This window comes from Solea solea, chromosome 6 (assembly GCF_958295425.1).
Source record: "Solea solea chromosome 6, fSolSol10.1, whole genome shotgun sequence".
Lineage (NCBI taxonomy): Eukaryota > Metazoa > Chordata > Actinopteri > Pleuronectiformes > Soleidae > Solea > Solea solea.
This window is the reverse complement of record NC_081139.1, coordinates 1944688-1967436: the sequence shown is the minus strand read 5'-3', so window position 1 is coordinate 1967436 and position 22749 is coordinate 1944688. Positions and strand designations below refer to the sequence as shown.

General features: G+C 42.5%; 3 protein-coding genes across 5 annotated transcripts; all 3 read right to left on the bottom strand.

Moving 5' to 3' along the window:
- Positions 1–378: 378 nt before the first annotated feature.
- Positions 379–6669, bottom strand: tmcc2 (transmembrane and coiled-coil domain family 2). Of its 2 annotated transcripts, none has more exons than XM_058630947.1 (5): positions 6085–6669; positions 3983–4384; positions 3121–3737; positions 2177–2312; positions 379–1436 (listed from the first exon to the last, which is right to left on the bottom strand). In XM_058630947.1, the coding sequence occupies exons 1-5, from the start codon at positions 6346–6348 to the stop codon at positions 1137–1139; spliced, it is 1719 nt and encodes a 572-aa protein (XP_058486930.1). In that variant the 5' UTR covers positions 6349–6669; the 3' UTR covers positions 379–1136. The 2 variants fall into 2 exon arrangements, with proteins under 2 accessions (XP_058486930.1, XP_058486932.1); XM_058630949.1 differs by having other exon boundaries at positions 380–1436; positions 6370–6666.
- A 2843-nt stretch (positions 6670–9512) lies between these two features.
- cdkn1a (cyclin dependent kinase inhibitor 1A) lies at positions 9513–14300 on the bottom strand. Of its 2 annotated transcripts, none has more exons than XM_058630982.1 (3): positions 14100–14300; positions 9818–10271; positions 9513–9733 (listed from the first exon to the last, which is right to left on the bottom strand). In XM_058630982.1, exons 2-3 carry the CDS (start codon positions 10263–10265, stop codon positions 9678–9680), a joined length of 504 nt encoding a protein of 167 aa, XP_058486965.1. In that variant the 5' UTR covers positions 10266–10271; positions 14100–14300; the 3' UTR covers positions 9513–9677. The 2 variants fall into 2 exon arrangements, with proteins under 2 accessions (XP_058486965.1, XP_058486964.1); XM_058630981.1 differs by lacking the exon at positions 14100–14300 and adding an exon at positions 11100–11215.
- Positions 14301–17529: 3229 nt separating this feature from the next.
- Positions 17530–21614, bottom strand: srsf3b (serine and arginine rich splicing factor 3b). Its single transcript, XM_058632618.1, has 6 exons — positions 21456–21614; positions 20522–20732; positions 20288–20431; positions 18492–18530; positions 18323–18409; positions 17530–18155 (listed from the first exon to the last, which is right to left on the bottom strand). The coding sequence occupies exons 2-6, from the start codon at positions 20722–20724 to the stop codon at positions 18128–18130; spliced, it is 501 nt and encodes a 166-aa protein (XP_058488601.1). The 5' UTR covers positions 20725–20732; positions 21456–21614; the 3' UTR covers positions 17530–18127.
- Between the last annotated feature and the right edge of the window lie 1135 nt (positions 21615–22749).

Sequence of the window (22749 nt, the reverse complement as noted above, 5' to 3'; positions counted from 1 at the left end):
TCCTGTTTCGCGGTGAATGGTCGAAATTCGACCAAAACTTCTGACGGTTGCAGTGGCCACGCCCTTTTGAATCCGAAAAACCTTTAGAAAACGTTTTGCCTTAGATGTTTCTTTCTAGTACAAGTTGACGCGTTTTTTCATGTCAGTACGATTGATGCATTCAGGCGTGCAAATCGTCAAATTGAAATTCAGCGCAACGTTTTTGGCTCCATCCATGTTTTAGCTTAGGGGGGCGCTATAGAGCTGTGTCCAAGCACGATGCCATATCGCATTTTTGCCAGAAGTTTCCAGAGTTTTTAACCCCCTCAAAAAATGACCTGGAAAACCATCGTGACTTCTGAGATAAAGTCAGAATTCTCGTTGCCTCATATATGAAATCATTTATTTCTTAAATCGTTTAATAAAACAGCAATCATCATCGTTATTATTATTATTATTACTTTTTTTGCAAACTGGATATAAACTTTGATACAAGTTGACATGCCAGGTAGGATTATCGACACTGTGAAGTAGCAGTTCTACAATAGTGCTTATGAAACATAACAGGTTTTATAACATTGTGGAATTATTGTGCTGAATGTTTTGTGGATATTGTGGTTTTTGCTGTTTTTTTTCAAGAAAAAAAGACAAAAAAGAAAAGAGCGAGCGTCTATGAAAGCAAAACAGCAGGATGTGAAATGATGGTTTGACACTGAAAAAACAACAAAATGGCAGTTCTACTGTGGAATATTCACTTCATGTCATGAATGAAATGTTACTTCATGCATTTCAGTGCATGCATGAGCACAAAGACATTCAATTCATCCTCTCAAATAATTGTCTGTACAGTGGCTTCAACATGATTAGCTTTATACAGTCGCTGTGTGTTCTTTGTACTTCATGTATCACAAAGAAAAGACAATCCAAAGATGTGTCTTTCCAGAGAGGGAGAGAGTTTTTGGTGACAGCGATGCAATCGACAATGATTGATCATCAACGGCAGTTGATTTGGACGAGATGAGGTGATGTCTTTTTGTCCCACAGGCCTGTTCTTGTCCTGCCATGTCATGTCCCCCACGCTTTCATATAGTCAAGAGTGGACAAGTGCAGATGTCGTCATCTCTGAATCTTTCAGTGTTTTTATTCCCGGTTGACGCTCAGCTGGGCAGCAGCCACGGCTCCACAAAGTCCCACTGCTTCCACAGGACGAAGAGCAGCAACGTGAGCAGGACAGTGGTGGCCACGCGGGCCCGCGTCTTCATCAGTGGCGTGATGAAGTTGGCCAGAGTGGAGACGAAGACCAGCAGCACGGCCATGAGCGCCAGGATGACGTTGATGAGTTTGCCCAGCAGAGCTCGCGCGTTGGCGTTCTCCACTCCCTCCAGCTGGACGACCTGCTGCTGCTGCTGCTGCAGCTCCAGCTTAGTGATGCGGGTCAGACACGACTCCACGGCCTCCTGTCCAGAGAGGGGGAGAGGGGGGGAGAGGGGGAGAGACAGAGAGACGACACCGTGAGACCAATTCACTCACAAGCCTCAAAAATCTGCTTTTTTCATGATTATCTAGCATTTATCAGTTTGTCTCTCTGTTCATGAAAAGAATAACTTAACTCCCTGTGTGTGTCTCTCTCCGTGTGTGTGTCTCTCCCTGTGTGTGTGTCTCTCTGTGTGTCTCTCTCCATGTGTGTGTGTGTGTCTCTCTCCGTGTGTGTCTCTCTCTCTCCGTGTGTCTCTCTCTGTGTGTGTGTCTCTCTCCATGTGTGTGTCTCTCTCCATGTGTGTGTGTCTCTCCCTGTGTGTGTCTCTCTCCATGAGTGTGTCTCTCTCCATGTGTGTGTCTCTCCCTGTGTGTGTCTCTCTCCCTGTGTGTGTCTCTCTCCCTGTGTGTGTGTGTCTCTCCATGTGTGTGTGTCTCCCTGTGTGTGTCTCTCTCCATGTGTGTGTGTCTCTCCCTGTGAGTGTGTGTCTCTCCCTGTGTGTGTGTGTCTCCCTGTGTGTCTCTCTCCATGTGTGTGTGTGTGTCTCTCTCTGTGTGTGTCTCTCTCTCTCCGTGTGTGTGTCTCTCTCTGTGTGTGTCTCTCCCTGTGTGTGTGTGTGTCTCTCCCTGTGTGTGTGTGTCTCTCTGTGCTTTCTTTTTTAAGGAAAATGCTGCTTGAAATCTGAAGCAATGACAATACGATGATATCATTTCTTTTTACCTGAATGTCTCTCGCTCTCTCGTACGACTGGTAAGCCACTTTCTCCTCCATGCTGGCGAGCTCCTGTTTCAGGTTGGTCATCTCATTCTGGTGCAGCTCTGTTAAGTCATTGAGTTGCTCTTCAAGTCGCTCGTACCTGAGTTTCCAGGACGAAACACACGAGAATAAATATCACAATATGAGATTTTACAATCCTGCAATCAATGCATCTTATTCCTTTGTGCCACACTTAAAGGCAGGGTTTGAGATCCTGGAAAAACAGTTAGAGCAGGCTACATTTTTGAATTCAAAAGTCCACGCCCCTTTCTTCAGACTTCCCTCTGAAGCCACGCCTCCAGAGCACAGGAACGCGCAACAAACACAGATTCACAAGCGCCGAGCAGCATCGGTAACTTTCGGTACTTTCCGGTGACGCTAGGTTTTTTGGGTATTTGTTCAGTTGACAACGTGATGATGAAAAACAACAAATACTGGTCCAGTAGAAACAGCTTTCTGGGCTTTTAGTTGTCGCCGGCGTTCAAACGCAGCACCGATGTTCACTCTGGTCTCAGATCACTCTGCGTCAGCCTTTTTCTTGGCAGTACCTTTTCCCAGGGGATTTAGCGAGCTAGCATAAGCTCTGACGCTGTCTTCTGAGCAGATGGCAGTTTGATTGACGCGTCACGATCCAATTAATGTGTTCGGGCCATTCACTATGAATGTTTTAATTTTTGTGACAATGCATTAATTAATTACAATGTTCCCCCCCACCTTTAAACCTACTGAAAGCACATACATGACGAGCATTCTTGCACGAGGTAGACACACTGTTTTCACGACAGTGAAGGTTGTTACTGACCCTCAAACACATGGGAAAGTATGTTAAACTTTGACGTCTGTCCCTTGATCTCTTTAACACACATTTGCAGTCCAGATGTGTCCCTGTGTGTCGTGTGTTTGTCTACCTGTATCTCTCTTCTTGCAGGCACTGCGTCATGTAGGAGTAGTCGCTCTGCAGCTGGCCCTTCATGTCGTCAATGGCGTCCTCCATGTGCGCCTGGCTGGCCTTGATCTCGTGCAGGCCCTCCAGGAGAGAGTCCCACGAGCTGTGCATGTGATGGTGGTGGTGGTGCCCATCCAGTCTTGGACTCCCCATGGTGGGACCTAACAAGCCTCCTCCTCCTCCTCCGGCACCACCAGAATTACTGCACGGTCCCGAGCCGGACGTGGCGCTGGAGCACTCGTCGTCACTGCCGTACTTTGGGCTGGAGACCAGAGTGGCGCTTCCACTGAGCGCACGGGGTGTGGGGGTGTCCTCGGAGTGGCCCCCGACTCCGTCCTCAAGTGTGTCCTTCAGGTGAGCAATGTTATCTGCGCTGCCAAACTTGTTCCTGATGAGACTGGCGAACTCTCTTGGCTTGGAGACCACGGCCGTGTGAGTGAGAGCGGTCACGCCGCCTTTGACGCCCTCGACTACGCCGCCTCCAAAACCGCTTATTCCTGCGCGAACGTTGGCCCCCACATCTTTCAGTCCCTGCTGCATGTCCCGCAGGACATCCTTAGGCTGTCGGGCCGGTCCATTCTGTAGAGAGGGAAGAGAAATGAGGAAGCAAGAGAAGTGGAGGATCTCAAAGGCGGGAGAGAGGTGATTAGGTTTAAGGGACAGAGGAGAACAGGCCCTGCAGAGAACCAGGTGAGACACGTGTGAGGACCATCAGTCTATATTTAGACACAACTGTCCTCTCAAATGTAGAGCACTTGTTTGTCAGTCATGACTCATAATTATTCAAAAAACAGAGCAGCACATGCACGCGCCGTGACACTCACTTGTTCTATCTCCTTTAGCTTCTTGTGGTAGTGCTCTAGTTTCTTGTGCAAGTGTGCGATGGTCTGTGCCGACTTCTGGTTCTTCTTCTCAAACACCTGCTTGATCCTAGAGGCCTGCTGCTTGTCGGCGTTGTGGGCCAACTTGAGGTACTCGGCCACGTTGTCGTCGCGGGCCTCCTGCTCCACGCGGATCTGCTCGGTGACCTTCAGGACCTTCTGCTGCAGGTGCTCCAGAGCGGCGCGCGTTCGCTGTGGCTCGGCAGCCACTGGGCCCTCGGCACCGCCGGCCGTGACAGTGGACGGCGCGGCCGCAGCCGCTCCATCCGCGCTGATGTTACCGTCGGAGCCCCCATGGCTGGTGGTGGAGGGTAGGCCTAGTGTTGCCACCTCACTCTTGTCCAGCTGCGGGGACAAGAGGACAGGAGGACATAATGAGGCACTCCAACCACTCCAGATCATTGACTCTTAACAATGATGCGCTCAAACAGAGAGCGCGCATCATCATTACCAGAGGATATTCAGTCTATTGCTCCATCATTTCCAAATGATTAGCGTTAGGATTATTATGAGCAGCATAAGTCGAAAAGTAAGCGACAGATCTTTATGACATTTTCGGGGGATGTTGGACACGTGGACACTGATCTGAAGCTAGTGTCGCGATGTTGTGGGAGAATTAGCGACCTTACAGTTTGTGCTTTAGCTTTCTCCTCTTTACCAATCGCTTGCTGACGGAATCTTAAATTGTGCTTCCCGACCTCAGTTTGCCCTGAGTTGAGAAATATCTTCATTCTTTTCTTTATTACATGGCCACCAGTGACACTTGGTCCTGTTAGCTTAACTGTTAGCAAAGATGGCGGACACTGTTGACAGGTCTGGAGTGGGTCTAAAAAGTGCGGAATTAGTGTTGCAGTTTCCAGCCTTGGACCAAATGTCACTGACGGGTACTTTGGGTAAGATATTTCTCGACTCAGGGGAAACTGAGGTTGGGAAGCACAACTTTTCAAAAATACTACCGTTATTCTAGTAATACAAAGCGAAATGTACATCGGTGAAGTATTTCTTTAACATATACTGATGTGTAGATACTGGATGTGCGGCCTGCTGTGTAATTCTTAATCATAATCTACACAACATTTAAATGTAAAGTCAAATGTTGATGAATGTTTTTAGCAACAAACAAAAACTCTACTTTAATATGAGCAGTTGTTTAAGTTCAAAATCAACACATGTGACAAAACTGAAACCGTCGCACGCTGCAATCACAGGTCACATAAAAACGACGATGATGAGTTACTTTCCTCCTCCTCCAGTAATTGATTTGGTGGGACACAGGACACAGGACACAGGAAGGCCAGCATGCATTAATTAGATGACACATAATTACACGGCTTCCTGCCACACAAGCACAGTCTCTGCAAACAGACGACTTTAGAACAACTTTCCTCATGAAATCACAGTTGGTGTTTATGAGGAAAGAGTTCAATCATTACAGAGCAGCACGTGTAAAACAACAAGGGTGTGTAACAGGTGACCTGTGTGCTAATAATTATTATTATAATAATAATAACGATGATGATGGTGAATCTGTCTGCCCACATCAGTGTGTATCTGTGCATGTGTGTCGCTCAGCATCAGCAGACAGACAGATTGTGACACTGAGCCTCTGTCTGACGTCAAAACACTGTAATCAGAGCCTGAAAACATGAGCTCAGACAGACACATGACACCCAACGTCCTGCAGCGCTGCTCTCATTTCCTCTGGATGTGTTTTGTTGTTCTGTTGTTTTGTAGCTCTGTTTTATTTGCTTTTGTCGTGTGAAACGAGCACACGCTGCTGCTGCTGACCATGAACAGTCACTCAGCAGCAGCAGTGTGTGCTTCAGACACAGTGTAGTTCACAGATTGTGTTTCTCACTAAGCGACAGCTGTGTGTGTGTGTGTGTGTGTGTGTGTGTGGGGGGGGTGATGATGATGATGATGATGCTGTGTCCAAGCGATACGTGAGGGGGTGAAAACAACAACACAAACACAGCAGAGCAGCAGCAGCAGAGAGCAGAGAGCTGCGGTGATGCTCACGTCTAAAGGTGTCTCTGAACACACACACAAGCAAGCAGGTCGACGTCCTGCGATGGATTCAAGCTCCTGGAGGGTCGAAGGATGGTGATGATGACGAGGATGAGGAGGATGATGATGATGATGAGGGTGGAGATGGCAGATGTCTGTGGCATGGAAAACAGGAGGACGTGGTCCGCCTGTGCCTCCTTCAGCCGGCAGGACAGAGAGACACGCTGCGATGGGAGCGGCCGATGGACGTCAACAAGCGTGGATGTGAACACATGAGGACGAGACACACGCAGCACAGCCATAGATTAAATTAGAAACGTTACCATACTGCTTTAATCCAATTTTTGCACCGCCAGTGCAAGTCTGTGTCCGAGGCCCATCCTCCTCCTCCTCCTCCTCCTGTGCTCACTGAGGAGGAGCCCCCCCTCAAATATCTGCACCCCCCTCAGCCGTTGTGTGGCTGACTGTTACCTCTCTGTGTCCTAACGCTCCATTGTTAATGGCATCGATATCTGCAGCCTCCCTCTCCCTCTGCTCTTTAATTCTGTGATCTATTTCCCTCTCTCTCTCTCTCTCTCTCTCGCTCTCATCTGACTTCATATGCTCCCTCCACCTCCCTCTGTTTCTCTCTCACTCACTCGCTCGCTCCCTCCCTCCCTCCCTCTCTGTCTCTCTCTTCCAGTCGAAATGCTGTACGTACGTCTTTGCTCCACAATGGGCGAGCAAAGAGGGAGCTGAGGGACAGATGATGGAGGGGAAGAGGGCGGGGGATGGGAGAGTTTAGCGCAGGCGTGCAGGTGCTGCTGAGGCTGAGGGAGGGGGGAGAGAGAGAGGGAGGGAGGGGCGGAGGCGTGTTATACATACACTGTGTGCTGTTGTGGGTCTGCAGTCATGTGGTTACAAGGTTATTATAGTTTATGAAAAAAACAGAGGTGGAAAGAGTACTGAAATATTCTATTCAAGTAAAAGTACCACTATTTTTTTATCAAGTTAAAGTACTGGTCTAAAAATGTAAAGTAAAAATTAAAAGTGAATTAGTTAAGGCAAAAAAAGGCAAACCTTTACAGATTAAAAAATTAAATATGTAAATACGTATTGTCTCAGTCAACATGGGTCAAAGGTCACAATGTCACTCAATCAGGGGCCTTAATTAACGCCAATTCACCTGTCCACATCATTCACCCGTCCTCTTCATTCACCTGTCCTCATCACTCACCTGTCCTCCTCATCACTCACCTGTCCTCCTCATCTCTCACCTGTCCTCATCATCATTCACCTGTCCTCGTTATTCACCTGTCTTCTTCATTCACCTGTCCACATCATTCACCCGTCCTCTTCATTCACCTGTCCTCATCACTCACCTGTCCTCATCATTCACCTGTCCTCATCATTCACCTGTCCTCATCATTTACCTGTCTTCTTCATTCACCTGTCCTTATCATTCACCTGTCCTCATCATTCACCTGTCCTCGACAATTACCTGTCCTCATCGTTCACCTGTCCTCCTCATCTCTCACCTGTCCTCCTCATCTCTCACCTGTCCTTGTCATTCATGATTTAAAATGTAGTGAAGTACAATTATTCCAATTTTTTTTAAAAAGGTGCAAAAAACCTACTCATTATTATATTATATATTATTGGACTATAACATCCCGCTTCTTTATTCTGTTGCAATTTATTGAGTTTATTTCAATATGTTGAAAGTGCATCATTCCTCACAAACCTGAGCCCCGCGACCCTCTAGCAGAGGATAAAGCGGTAGATGATGACTGACTGACTGACTGTATTTAATTTACAAATATATATGTAATTATGTGTAAAGTAGCATAGAATTAAGATAACACCCCCCCCCCCCCCCCCCCACACACACACACACACACAATTATAGCAGAAATGTCTCTTTCTTTGTATCCCAAACATTTATTCATCATCATACATACACAGGAAAAGATAAAAGCAGTAAAGACACTCAAAGGAAAACTACTTTCAACATTTTATTTGAATTTGAAACTCTTGTAAAAATTACAACAAATTAACTTGATACAAAGTATCTCACAATAAATAAAGATGGATCTTCTCATTTGTAGCTTTTTAACGTAAAAACAATGTGTAAGACCTGTGCACACGCGTCTATTAACAGAAGTGCTTTCATTGTTTATTTGTTTCTAAACTGTAGCAAACCTTTCAAAGCTGTCAGTAAAGGATTATCATCCCGGGTTGACCGTGTTGTGACAGCCGTTCAGATTATCCATAGCAGCAAGATTTGCCAACAGCAACATAAAATAATTTAAAAAAAGAGTCATGTACTGTACAAAGATACTTTTTGTGTTTTGAGGCAGATAATAATCTGTTAAATTGCACTGTGTGTCCAAAATAGGAAAGAATAAAGTATCAAGTTTCAGCTTATTAAAAAGAAGGAGCTTTATGGAGCTTCAAATATCATAACAAACGCCCTTAAAAAGGCATCTGAAACTGTTATTATGGATGGATGTTTGTGCAATTCTGCAGTGTTTTATTATGATTATGCTACTTAACGGTGCTGCATTGTATATCTATATATATATATATATATATATGTATATATACATAAATGAACCTAACTAGAGCAGTTCCAAAGACTGCTGACGCTACACTCTAATCTGGCATTATGTGGAAGTCTGGATCTGCGTTCAGGGTGAAGAGGACACGATGACACTTCTGTCGTAATGTATTCTACACAAAACATCTGCTTGTGTGTGTGTGTGTGTGTGTGTGTGTGTGTGTGTGTGTGTGTGGTACATCAGAGCTCTTTGAGCATTTGATGATGGAGGGAAAAAAAAGAACATGATTGTAGAGCTAAATATATAAAGTATGATACAGTTTACCACATGAAGTGCTTGAAGGACAAAATAAAAAGGGCTCCTTGATACTACGACAGAGTATTTGTTTAATCTTTCGAGAATAAAGTCATAATATTAGGATAATAGTCATAACATTACGATAATAAAGTCATAACTCTATGAGAATAAAGTCGTAACTTTATGAGAATGAAGTCGTAATATTACGACTTTACTCTTGAAAGATTAATTCTCCGTCGTTGTATGATGCACATAAAATAAAAATAACAATGCAGAAAAACAATCGTGGATTTGAACAAAGGAGCCACAGGGCTTCATTCTCTAACAGTCTTGTCACAGGCGCTCCTTAATTTTGTGCTGACTCAGAATGATGATGATCATTATAACATCTCTTTGAAGTGAGTACAGTGATACTATCGTTCATCACGCCCGTCACTGTGTTGCCAGAGGTGACGAGTCCCGATAAACCAGAGACTGGTTTTACAGCACCGTGGAATGTACAGTAGGAAGTTGCAGTCGACACTTTGGCAGGCACCCCCCCCCCCCGATCCAGATGAATTTAAATCCACTGATTTATGAGATTACCATTAATCTCTATTCAAATGTCCCCTTACTTTGGGCCACCCACCCGCCCCCTCCCCCCTCAGAGCAGAGACAGTACCCAAATCAATCTGGTGTGTAGCTGAGGTCCCTTTCTGTTTCCAGGTGATTGACTGGGTGAGCGACTGAGTCCAGCAGAGTGGGGCTTTTCCTGAGAGTCCTGTCTCTTGGAATATTGGCCCTTTTTTTTTCTTTCACTCTCCAGATTTGCGTGGCGTCCCAACCACTCTTCTTTTAGCCTGATAGAAATCTGTTAGGACAGAGAATGGTAAATTCAGCTGATGCAAAAATGATAAAACAGGTCACAGGTGTTTGTAAGTGTTTGAAAATGTACCTTTAATATGTGTCTGTTTCCTCTTCAATCCTGTATTCTCTCGTCTCTCAGGAGTGATCTCCAAGGTCTTCAGGTTGAGTAAACATCTCTCCGGTGTATGTGTGATGTTCTCCTTGTCACATGGCGGCGACTCCATGCTTCCTCCACTAGTGCTCACCATCGCCTCTCCGAACGTTTGGCATCCTCTCTGGTCCAGACCCTGCTTGCTGGATCGGTAGAGCAGTGGCACCTTGGTGCCCGGGACGCACTCCCATTGAAAATCACTGCCCTCCAACGGCTCATCGGAGAGGAAGTCAAAGCCCCAGCGACGCGACGCCTCCTCCAGGTCCTTCTGCAGGGCGGCCTGGTACTCCACCCGCAGCTGCTCTCTGTCGACTGGGCCGAACAGGTTTCGCCTTGTTGGGCCGTTCCCCAGCCTGCGCAGGATCCGCACGTTAGTCGTCATCATTCGACACTGAAGGACACAGAGAGAACATCGGCACTTAGTTTTGCTGCAGGACATCTCGTCATCAGGCGACACAGCGAAATGCAGGCGTAGCTGAGTAAGCACTGTCACTTTCACTTTCTGTCAGTTTATTTGGCAGTTTCTTTCACATTAACTGATAGTTTGTTTTAGTCAGACAAAATTCGATCAGAATTACGATCGTGCCCTTGTTCTTGGTGTCAGTATCGTCAGGTGCAGGACCTGAGCTGGTAATGGAGTATCAGGGGAACTTTAAAACTTAAAGAGAGAGACTCATAATTGAAACTGCGATTGTTTAAAAACCGTAACATGTATCAAAACTTTGATTTAGGTGAGAAAAGCCTCAAGTCTTGTGAACCAACTGTTTCCCAGTCATGTGTATGTGAAAATTCTACTTCCTTTGGCGGAAGAGGAATAATAATCAGAAAAAGAAGAATAAGCCCGTAGAATTATAATAGAAGCTTGCTTATCAATGCAAATTAACGAGCAGACTCTCTAATAACAATAATATGAAATGATAGGTTCATAAAATAATCAAATCCTCGGTATTTTGGCGACTAGAATAAAACAATGCGAGGTTCACTGAGTAAGAATTAGTGACATCAAATGTTAGTGACATCAAATGTCTCCCTTTCCTAAACTAGTCACGGAACCACAGTATAAGAAGAAGAATCTCCTGTCAGCTGACAACTTGACTAATCATTTCAGTTTCACTTAATCTAAATCTTGTATAAAATAAGACGCACACTGAAGTGATCCTTGTGTGTGGTTTAAAAACACAAAAAACAAACATATTGTTATAGTAGAGGTCAGGCTTACCATGATTCTGTCTCCTCAGTGAACAACGCAGAGCATCTGATGACTCTGCTGTCACTCTGGAGGCTTTTATAACCAGACACTGACTCACTGGCTCACTGGTACATGTCCCAACATAATCTGAGACAGACATGTAAGGACAAGTACGGCTGTGAGCAATCACTGTAGGTGCACAGAGCCAACACTGGGTGGCAGTAGTGGACCATCTTAGCACTCCATGGGCAACTCATCATGAGTCTCATGATCAATGCAGTGATCCACAGCATGTGTTATTTAAAACACACCTAGACACATTTTTGTGTTTTTGGCTTTGAATATTTTTCATTTTTTCACGCATTTTTTTGAGTGTTCTTGTTTTTGTCTATTAGTAAACTATGTGAACTAAAAATACTCACACTAAACACACCTACGCACAAAAATGTCCTCATTGGAACCCATTCAAATCACTATTTTTGATGCATCACGACAAAAACTTGCCAATTTAATGGTTAAAAACTTTAAAAATTCGATAATATATATATGTATGATGAGGACTGGTGTTGGTTTTAAAAAAAGGAAATACTAATACTAACTACTAATACAATTTAAGAGTTACATTTTTTAATATTAACATTAACATTAATATTTGATATATATGGAAAGGACTAATGCTGGTTTAAAACAATATTAAAAAAAAATTGGTCCTCTAGGTGTGTTAACTTCTTTTGAAGGCGCATCTAAGGGTTAAATTAAAGTGACAGGACATTTTTCTATGCTAACTACAGGAAGGACTCAGCTGTTTTCCGGCAAAATGAGTTATATCCAGGAAGGGCTGGCTAGGTTTCTCATCAAACAATGAACAGAAACACACCCACACCAAGACTGGGAGTACGGGAGGAGAGCTCTACTTAATTATACTAATCAAAGCTTACAAAATGTATGCCAGACAAATAAAAATGTACACATGTGAACTCATGTTGCATGATGTAACTTGAGTGAGTGAGTGAGTGGAGCCGCCAAGACTGAGGTCATGAAATGTGGCTTTTCTTTCCAGGATCGCAGCTCATTCATTCAAAAACGAAACCAATGCCAAAGAGTGAACGTCACTGGAACACAGGGAGATTCCACTCTTACATAAAAAGACACGCTGTCATTCTGAAAGCGTAAATCCAGCAATAATTTATAATGATCCAACTTGAGATGATTGTTTTTAACTTGAGAATATTTACTTCAAACAAATATGTAACATTACAACATTCAAAGTAGTTTTTTTCTTTAAATTACATTAGTACCGTTTGCTGCCAAAAAGTGTTCCAAAAATGTTAAATAACTTATTTAACATTTTTGGAACACTTTTTGGCAGCATCTGTAATGTTTCTTTCACCCGTTTCCTCTGTACATGTGACCTTCAGTCACATGGTGGAATGTACAGAAGGCTCCGCCTGTTTATTTTAAAGAATCTTAAAAAAAAAACTACATTAATTCCATCCGTCACCCCCCCGCCCCACCACAGCCCCCACTGTGGACCTGTGTGTTGTAGAAGGTCAGGGTCACTAGAAGATTTTCTGAATTCAAAATGAGTCCAAGCAAATTGAACAAATCTTAATTAATGTTGGTGAAAGTGTTGAGACTGATGTAGAGAGAGAGAGGAGTGAGTGGGTTGGTGGGGGTTATTCATCACATGGAGCAGGAAGAGGAGGGCCCCCAGCCTGGTCGGAGCAGAGAGGAGTGATTCAAGGCTTGTGGCGGGAGAAAAGAGTCATGTGCTGCTGCCCTGCCCAGTTTACTACACCGCTCCACGTGAACGTGAAACATGTGGAGCAGTCAAACTGGGGCTGTCACTGTGAGTGCAGCCTGACTCACCCCACTAATGCCCTCACACCACACACACACACACACAAAAACAACCAAACAAGGATTGTTTGAGTTCAGTGTGGAAACTGTGAGTCTCTAAAACATGTGATGGAGAATATGCCTCATCATCTTCATGAACACACCCAGGTTATAATGACAGCATATGACCACAATGACTGGGTATCTTAACAATTACTAAACATGATTATTATTAGTGGTAGTCGTAGTACTGCTGCTATAGTCATAGCGGCAGGGATGGGACGATACCACTGTTTTGTGTCAGATACCGGTATAAAAAAGTTATATCTACCAGATTCTACATTTTTATCTGTCGTTATCCGATGACCGATACTGACCGATACCAATTCCCATTCCTAAGTAGCAGTAATAGTAGTAGCAGTATTAGTATAAGTAGTTGTAGCGGTAATAGTAGTTATAGGAATAGTAGTAGTAGTGGTAGTGGTAGTAGTAGTAGCAGCAGTAGTAGTGGTAGTAGTAATAGTAGTAGTAGTGGTGGTAGTGGTAATTGTAGTAGTAGTGGTAGTAGTAATAGTAGTTGTAGCAGTAATAGTAGTGATAGGAATAGTAGTAGTAGTGGTAGTGGTAGTAGTAGTAGTAGTAGCAGCAGTAGTAGTGGTAGTAGTGATAGTAGTAGTAGTGGTAGTGGTAATTGTAGTAGTAGTGGTAGTAGTAATAGTAGTTGTAGCAGTAATAGTAGTGATAGGAATAGTAGTAGTAGTGGTAGTGGTAGTAGTTTTAGTAGTAGCCGTAATAGTCGTAGTAGTAGCAGTAGCTGTATAATAGTAGTAGTAATAGTAGTAGATGAAGCAGTAATAGTAGTAGTAGTTGTAGTAGCAGCATTAATAGTAGTTGTAGTAGTGGTAGTAGTAGTTGTAGTAGCAGCATTAATAGTAGTTGTAGTAGTGGTAGTAGTAGTTGTAGTAGCAGCATTAATAGTAGTTGTAGTAGTGGTAGTAGTAGTTGTAGTAGCAGCATTAATAGTAGTTGTAGTAGTGGTAGTAGTAGTTGTAGTAGTAGCAGCATTAATAGTAGTTGTAGTAGTGGTAGTAGTAGTCGTCAGGAGTGAAAAACAAACTTATACAAAAAACTACACTTGTATACATGACTTATGTCAAAACCAAAGACAAGCGAAGACGTAATTGTACTTACATTATCTGCTGTCTTAAAAGACGCTGTTGGGTTTGATTTTCCTTCTGTGTACTTTTAAATGTTAAGTGTCACAACAGCTGAGACATAAAAACCCGGAAAAATGTTGTTATCTGGTCCAGTTGGTTCAGTTAAACTAAAGTGGGTCACACAAACAGTAAGTCCCGGTTCCGTTACGTGCTCATTCCGCCAAGTCTCTTTTCCGACGTGAAAGCACAGTCTTTATAGACTCCGGTGGGCGGGGCGGCAGCGGGGGCGGAGTCAGCCGACTCTCGCACGTTGAATTCGCCCGGCAAAGACAGGAGCACACGTGACAGTTGACTCTGTAGTAGTGTTTGGGGGGGTGGAGGAAATTCCAGCATGGGACCGGCCCCGCCTCTTTCCGCCTGCCTCTCAGTGCGCATGTCAGCCATGTCAACAACAACACACACTGTGGGCCTGTGTTTGTTCAGATAAGGTGATAAGACGTGGAGGACAAAGTGGAGGACACTATGGAATAAGATCTGTGTCAGTGTTTTCAAACAACACTTTTTATGAATTGAGCAAATATTAATATAAAATAATATAATAAATGAACCACAAAATCAAAATACACTTTCAAACATCCTTGATGAACAGAGTCGAGATGATACAAAGAGATGATGCATTTCATTAAAAAAAAAACAAGCATTAGGATAAACAAATGGAAAAAAACGTAATAATCGGGGAGTGCAGGAGTTCCCCGACCTCACCTTTGAAACCACAAAACCTTTCGACAACTTGACTCAATGGCCCCCAAAATTCAAATTGGACGACTTCCTGTTGAGATGAGGCCATGGTTACGTCTTGGTCTATAACATTTTCCCACCAAGTTTTGGTAAATATGGTCAAATCAATTTTGCCTCTGTTTTCACCTCAGGGGGGTGCCATAGAGCCCTTGAACAACACACAGGCCCGGGAACTATGCCAATATCGCATTTTCACCAGACTATGCCACAGCCTAGTTCCCGGCACCACAACAATAACAACATCAACTGCGGCTCCAAATGTACAAAGACTGATCTGACGCCACAGTGAGTCCCTTTGTCCACAGAGGACACGAGAGAAGCATCCACAGTTATTCAGCGGTGATATGCACCAAAAGTTAATGAAGTCATAAGACAAAACGGGAAAAAATACAATGAGTGCAAAATATTGTATGTGAATAAGAGGCAGCTGTGTGATTATAGCGCAAAAAAACAACAACAACAACAACAACAACAAGAAGCTTGTACATTTGTACAGTTGAGTAGACTCTTTATTATCTCTGAGCTCTCAGGCAGCTGCACAGCAGAGAATCTGTGAGCCCAGTCACACTCGTTCTAATTCATTATCTGAGCTGGGAATGGTTTTTATGCCAAATGAGGCACACTGAGACGACAGGTGACCACAGAGTTAACTATTACTTGACCATTTTTGAAAATGGATTACTACAATCACGCTTGTTATACAGTAGTTTACGACAAACTAACAAAGCAACGAAAATTAAAATTGGAAAAACAACGACTAACTGAATTGTGTGTTTGCAAAATTAACTAAAATTGGAGCATTTTTTGTACGCTTCTTTGTAAAATAATCCTTCTGGGTTCATATGAAGTGTATGAAAGGTTGTATTTTCATTTATGATAAAATGTTTTCAATTTGTTTACAATGTGGGACATAGACATTTGTTATTTGTTGAGTTTGTTTATCTAAGTGAATCAAACCTCTCGTCTTTTATTGGGTTTACTGTTGAGAATGAACTCCCTGAGACTCCTGGCTCACAATCAATGTGATTTCTTATTATTTATGTTATGTTCATGTGTGTCTTTAGTCTGTTGGCTATTTGATTTTTTTTACTGCATACAACCTCAGCTTTGTTGGGTTTTTAATAAGACACAATACTCATTATGACATTGTTTTGCATCCTGCATACTCCACGTTACAATAAAATGAAAGCTAATAAAAAAAACTAGCAAACTCGCTCTTAAAACTAATTTTTTTTAAAACAAAAAGTCAAAACTAAATAAAAACTAAAAAGAATGAAAGTTTTGTTGGTTGAAGACACTGTTTGTGTGCTATCTACACTCAAGGGGCCAAGTCAAGGGGTCAACTGCCAACTGTTGTGGAACAAATATTATGCCGTCTTTACACATTTACCAAAACAAAGCTCAAAATTAAACGTGTTAAAGCTAAATAAACATGAATCACACACAAACTTAGTGTCCACAAGCTATGTATATATACAGATATGTAAAATCTATCTCTCATCTATAATTAGAAACATTTGCGTGTTTTCGCCTCCTCTTTCCTCGGGTTACTGTAAATCCATGGGCGACAGACAGACAGGCAGGCAGACAGGCAGACAGACAGACAGAGTGAGTGGAAATAGCGCAGCTTCCTGGGTGGATTCAGTGGAGGGCCGTCTCCGTGGATACCCGTGACTCATCGCTTCTGTGACGTGCCGCTCCAAGTAAGACGCGGAAAAGCGCGCGTAAATTTGAGAGCCCTGAGCCCCTTGTATTCGGTTCACGTGGACTGGAGTCTGAGAGAGGAAGGATCCACAGCTCTTTGGATGCAGAAACAGCTGATTTTGAATCACAATGAATAACTTAAGTTTTGTTTGGTGTGACGTGAGTGTGAAGTTTGAATCCTGAATCCACCCTTTCACTGGGCTCCTCCTCCCCACAGTCAAACAGCACTGAGACAGGACAGTACAGTATTGGGTGGTTTATCATATGTATCCTGGTAAATAGGTTCAAGTGTCACTCAGTTAATTGTACAACATGACCACGTCCTACCAGACACGTTAACTTGTCAGGTTACTTTTCTCCCCTTTTACTTATTGACTCTTCAGGGTTTGACAAATGAGGAAATTCATTAAACTCACAATTAATCCTGTGAAGTTAACTGTCTTTAGTTGGTTAAAAGCACACATGGGGAAACAAAGCCCTGGGGCAGGATCTGGCCCACTATGCTCAGCTGAACTTGTGCCATTAGCAGTTTGGACACATTTCTATTTCACATTAATGGCATTAAACTAGTGGTTCTCTAAATTAAGCTGTATGGAAAACATGAAAGTTATCACAGATGTATGAAAATTCCATTCCTATTCAGACTAACAGATATAAGTGTATACCACATCTGTTTGGATAGCCAAATTTAAATGTCCTGAGATACCTGGACCAGGCATAATGAGAATTTGAAACAATTACCATCACTTCAGTGAATCATTTTAAACATTGACAATATTAACCTTTGTAGGAATAAGAGATGGATTAAACAATACTAAACAAACCAAATTGAGGTCTACAGCAACAAAAACACAATCTACATATTTCAGTGAATCGGTCCCAGACTGCTGCTCATTGGCAGACATTGACTATGACACGAGTGCCCCCTTGTGGAGAAAAGAGAGCACACCAGAACAACCCAATGTAGAACAAGCATTGTTTTTTATTGAGAGACTGTTTCAGAGTATGAAACAATGGAAAAAAATGAAAAGTCAGAAAAATAATAATAATTTGAGTTGTATTACACCTTTTAAGAAAAGCCAATAGTTTTGCATCTTTAACAGATGGAAACCTTCAGTATGAATCAAGTAGCATGTTTGAAAACGCGCTTTACAGACAGACGGCTCTAAATACATTTCTATCCCAGTCCCACTTAAAAAAATGCTGGTGTTTACACAATGAAAATTAACTAAGTCACACTACGCCAAACTACACAGTACATTCAACAAAAAAAAAAAAAAAACCCAAAGGTCTCAAGAGATTTAACGATGAACTGGAATGCTCGGTGGTACAACTTTTTCAGGACCGAGGGACAGACATGACTTCTGTGAAGCGCACTCCTGTACACACCCTCTAAAAATATTTGAAAATTACAACAGCAAAAAGGGCAGGGACACTAAAATGCTTAATTGTTTAAAAAACCCAACACAAAAAAAATGACCAAAGTTGAAGTTTGTCACTAAACGGCAAAGTCTGGTCAACCGTTCATCTCGAGCTCCTTTTACACCTTCACACGGTCCTTCATTTTCTTTCAGTGGACCTGGAGCGACTGCAAGAGAAAGGAGGGGAAGAAAAACACCCAAAACAATTAAAAGTCTGAACTAATGACTGACTAAACTGTCATGGCTACATAATCATACCATAAACTCCACAAGTATTACACCCAGAGATGATATTTAAGAAGAAAAAAAATAAAAAATAAAAATCAATTAGTACCTCCTTGATCGGGAGAACGATCTTGAAGGTTTGTGGTTCCTGTCCCGGGAGAGGGACCTCTCCCTCCTCCTGTCTCTGGAGAAAGACCTGCGAAAAACAAACCAGTTAAAGTTAAATCATTTGCTTCAATTTTAAACAAAATTTCATGATCTTTGGGGTTGAATCATACCTGCTACGACTGCGGCTAAAACTCCTCCTGCGTGGGGATCTGCGCAGGAAAAATACACCAGCGTTAACAAAGTCAGCACTCAATACAGCGTATAGCTCCACGCTAGTTTAATCCTTTTTTTACATGGGTCGCCATCAACACAGCTTTATTTCTATCTCGTAAGAACCTCGGCATTTGTCCACAAAAAAGAACTTACTCAAAAAATGTAAGTCTGTGGCAATGGACCTATTACCTGCAGACGGCAGGTGCTTAGGAATGGACCCCCCCTCCCTCCACCTATGCCATAGTATCACCTGCATCTAAATAATTTCATGATTTTATCAGTGCGAGTTATTCATGTTGATATGAAGTACCACACTGGGACGCCCCCTAAAAGATTTGCCTGAGCGTTAAAGCAAGCTAACCAAGTTTTGTTCTCAGAGGATTTGAAACTTCGCTATGGAAAATTTAAAATACACATGGGGCTCTAGCTGTACGAAACTGGTACACTACACTTCAAGGGAAACTGTAAGAAAATGAATGCTAGTGTTTAAGTCCAATATGATCTGCTAAAACCCTCCACACGACACTATGTCACTGTGGGGTTTAAGGAGACTTTAGAGTCGTGGGACTTCTTAATTCTCCTCAGAGCCCCCAAAACATACCACATGTTTAACTATAAGTGTTATTTTGCATTAGGTTTGCCATTTCTCTTTGAAATAATGAGTTATATTAACGTTTGAGGCCAAAACAAACTTGTGTTTAAATGATAGAAAAAAAGAACAACCTTTTCAAACCAGCTGTCTCTTCACTTTCAAAACTGTAATCAGCAGTGTACTGAATGAAGCAGGAAAACTTACTAGTATTTTTGGTTTTCAACAAGCTACATATGACGAAAGGGAGGCAGACTGTCGGCTGGGTAGGTAGAATTGGCTGAATAGGACTGGCCAGATGCTGCAAGGTGATTAGGTGGCAGGCAGATGGGGGCTGGCTGTAGCTTTTTTCCTGCTTTAATTGGTTAGCCGAAGGCTGCTGCTGGTAGGTTGTAGACTTTTGGAAACGTAATACGCTGATTGGTCGGGAATGTGAGGTGGGCCGCTGCCGTTTGGGTTAAGGTTGAAGGAGGAGGAGGTTGAGAACGGCATGCTGAGGAACCAATGGGCTGGTGCAACCTGACGACTGGCCATGCCCGGGTCATGTGAGAGCACCAGCCATGCTGATTGGGGCACGATGGTCAGCAGTCACATGATGCTGAAAGAGGACTAGTAGATTGACTCAGAGGGTGGTGAGAAGAGGCATGGTGGTGGCTCTGCAACGGGTTTCATTCTTATTAATATAGATGAAAAAAATAATAAAGCATCCTCAAACAAAAAGGAAAAAAGCATCACATTTGACACTTTCACCCTCCCCCAAATTTAAAACAGTTCATACTCATTTTGACATTAAATAATCCTGTTTCACATACCCAATTTGTCATTCTAATGAAGTTAAAATTGAGAAGACTGTGCGGCTTCACTAACTAGGCCTTCATGTAATACTCCCATGCCATATTCATAATGTCTTTGTGAATGTCTATATGTCACATTTCCAAAATTAAATGACCGATAATGTCAATGATGATGAGATTGCAAGCCTTAAACATTGCACAGTCACAAATGCAAAACCAGATTGAATTACAAATGCCTACACATCTGCACAATTACCAGGAAACATACTGTGGGTAAAAGAGCAAATTAATTGAGCCACAGAGCAGGAATATTGATGTATGTCATTTGTTGACTCTACCGGGCACTGCATACAAAAAATGTATAGGTCACCTCCGCCTGGCTGGTGGGCTGCTACGCCGCCTGTAGTCATCTCTGTCCCGAGGACGCCTGCTCCACGAAGGGGGAGCACCACGAGAGCGACTGCGTTTTTCACCATTTGACAACTCTACTCGTACACGGCAACCGCACAATGTCCTATGAAACAAAGAGTCCACGTTAATACTTGAAACTGATATGCTCCATTGTGTTAATGCCATTATTTCTATACATTACAAGACCTCATACCTTCCATCAAGTTCACGCACAGCATCATTTGCATCTCTTGGGTCTTCAAACTCCACAAAAGCGAAGCCTGGGGGGTTCCTGGCTACCCAAACACTGCGGAGAGGACCATAGTAGCCAAATGACCTCTCCAACTCCGTTTTATTGCCATTGTTCCCCAGGTTTCCGACATAGACTTTGCAGTCCAGAGGACAGTCCCGATGCATGGCTGGATCTGGGGAAAACAAAAAGGCACAGACAACTTAGATTAGGAAGAAAGAGGAACTAGCATTTCTTCATATGATCAATTCACAACGTGGAAAGACAGAGTCTAAACACACAATACGCCGTTTTTAATAAATGTTCACTTATTCATCCGTTTCAGAGTTAAATACTTGGCTCGGCAATAACAAGCTTCATACAAATCGCTGCAATTGTAACATTCAACAATGTTATGTGTTAAGGTATGACGTGCCATTAACGCGCGACTGCCCATGTTCGTAATTAGGAACTATATTGAAACAATAAATGTTTCCGGAGAACACGTATTCAACCTTTTCATATCAACCCCCGGGAGCATGGCCTACTTCTTACTCAGACTCGTAGACCAAGCTAACGCTAGTTTTACAAAAGGCAACATACTCGGCCTTTTGTGTACTCTACCGCATGTTTGACATAACATTTAACTTCCCATTATTGTCTGTAACACACTGGCCACACGTACGTGATATCTCAAATTTGAAATTGGACTTAATTTCGTCGAGCGGTAACCGACGAAAGCTAAAAGCTTAAGCTAGGTGCAGGCGGGTAGCTAAAATGGCTGTCGCATTGTCGAGGCCCAGGCGGCGTCATTCGCGCACCGGCGGCAGAAATTAAACAGTTAACGGGAACGAACGGATGGTAGATGTGTATGTACCAGCACGGCACACAATAAGGATGTATTTAGTTGTAACTTTACCAATTTTGTCGACGTTAAGTGGACCTGACGCTCCGCGTTCCTTCAGCTTGGCTTCTTTTCTCTGTCCTCCTCGATGGAAAATGGCGTATCGGAAAGTACGTCTGATGGTGTCGAGCTGCTACCGGAAGGGCGGAGTTAGTGAGCATTTATATACGATTGTAAATTAATTCACTTAAAAAAAAAAAGTTTGAATTGATACATGTTGTGGATTTCCTGTCTAAATATGTACATGAAGCTTTGATCCGTGTGTGAATTATCTGTCTTTTATCTCTCCAATAAGTTCCTGGATGCAGTACATTTTGAATAATTTTTTTCCCAGTGGTCACTCGTGGTACTGCAACAAAAATACTCGTGCCGTGTGATATGAAAACTTTATGGGAAATGTGAATAAATGATGGCGAGGGGGAGTTTTTCTTTTACGTGTCGGATGAAAGAATTTGGAGTTATAAAAACTACGCTTAACACGTTGTTATTGTTCCTAATAATATGATCATGTCGCGTATTTCCGGCCCTAACACGAGAGCCGGTTTTATTTTTGAAGTTTTGCGTGTGCTTCCGGGATCTACTTGGAGAGGTGAAGCTGAACCATTCATTCATTTACTTCAGCTTTATCCTCCTCATTAGGGTCGCGGGCGTGTGGGAGTAAAAAATAATTAAAAAAAATCCGAAAACACTGAATAAAACTGACACTACAATTATTTTAGTCGTCGTGTTAGTGACGAACCAGGCAGCATCAAGTTGTAATACAAATTTTGACCACAGCCGGGAAGTCAATGTAACTGTGGCGCTGTGTGGCGCTGTTTTTTGTGAAAGCAGCTCATGAGGCAGACAGAGTGTAAAGGGAAGGATACATTGTTTATTATGTTTTTATTTAAACTTCTCATTTTCAACACTGTGAGGCATTTAAACATTTTGAGATAAACAATTTTACACAATACTACAACATATAATTAGGTCCAAAAACCATGGAAACATGTACAACATAAAAAATAAATAAACTTGTATTTTTTATACAAGTTTATTTTTTTTTTATGGAAAGGAGAACAAGATATATGGAGTTGGATCTAATTATAAAAACACAGATGTATGGGTGTGGTCTTTATACATTTTGCCATGTGGATGAATGAATTGGCTAAAATAAGCAAAAAATAATATTATCATTTATAATAGCAGCAACCCTTATAGTTTTCAGAACAATTGAGTGTGAGAGCATGAAACAAATAGATGTTCTTTTGTTTCAATATTGCTTTTAAAAAGAATACATTACAATAATTTACCTAAACACCAAATCTAA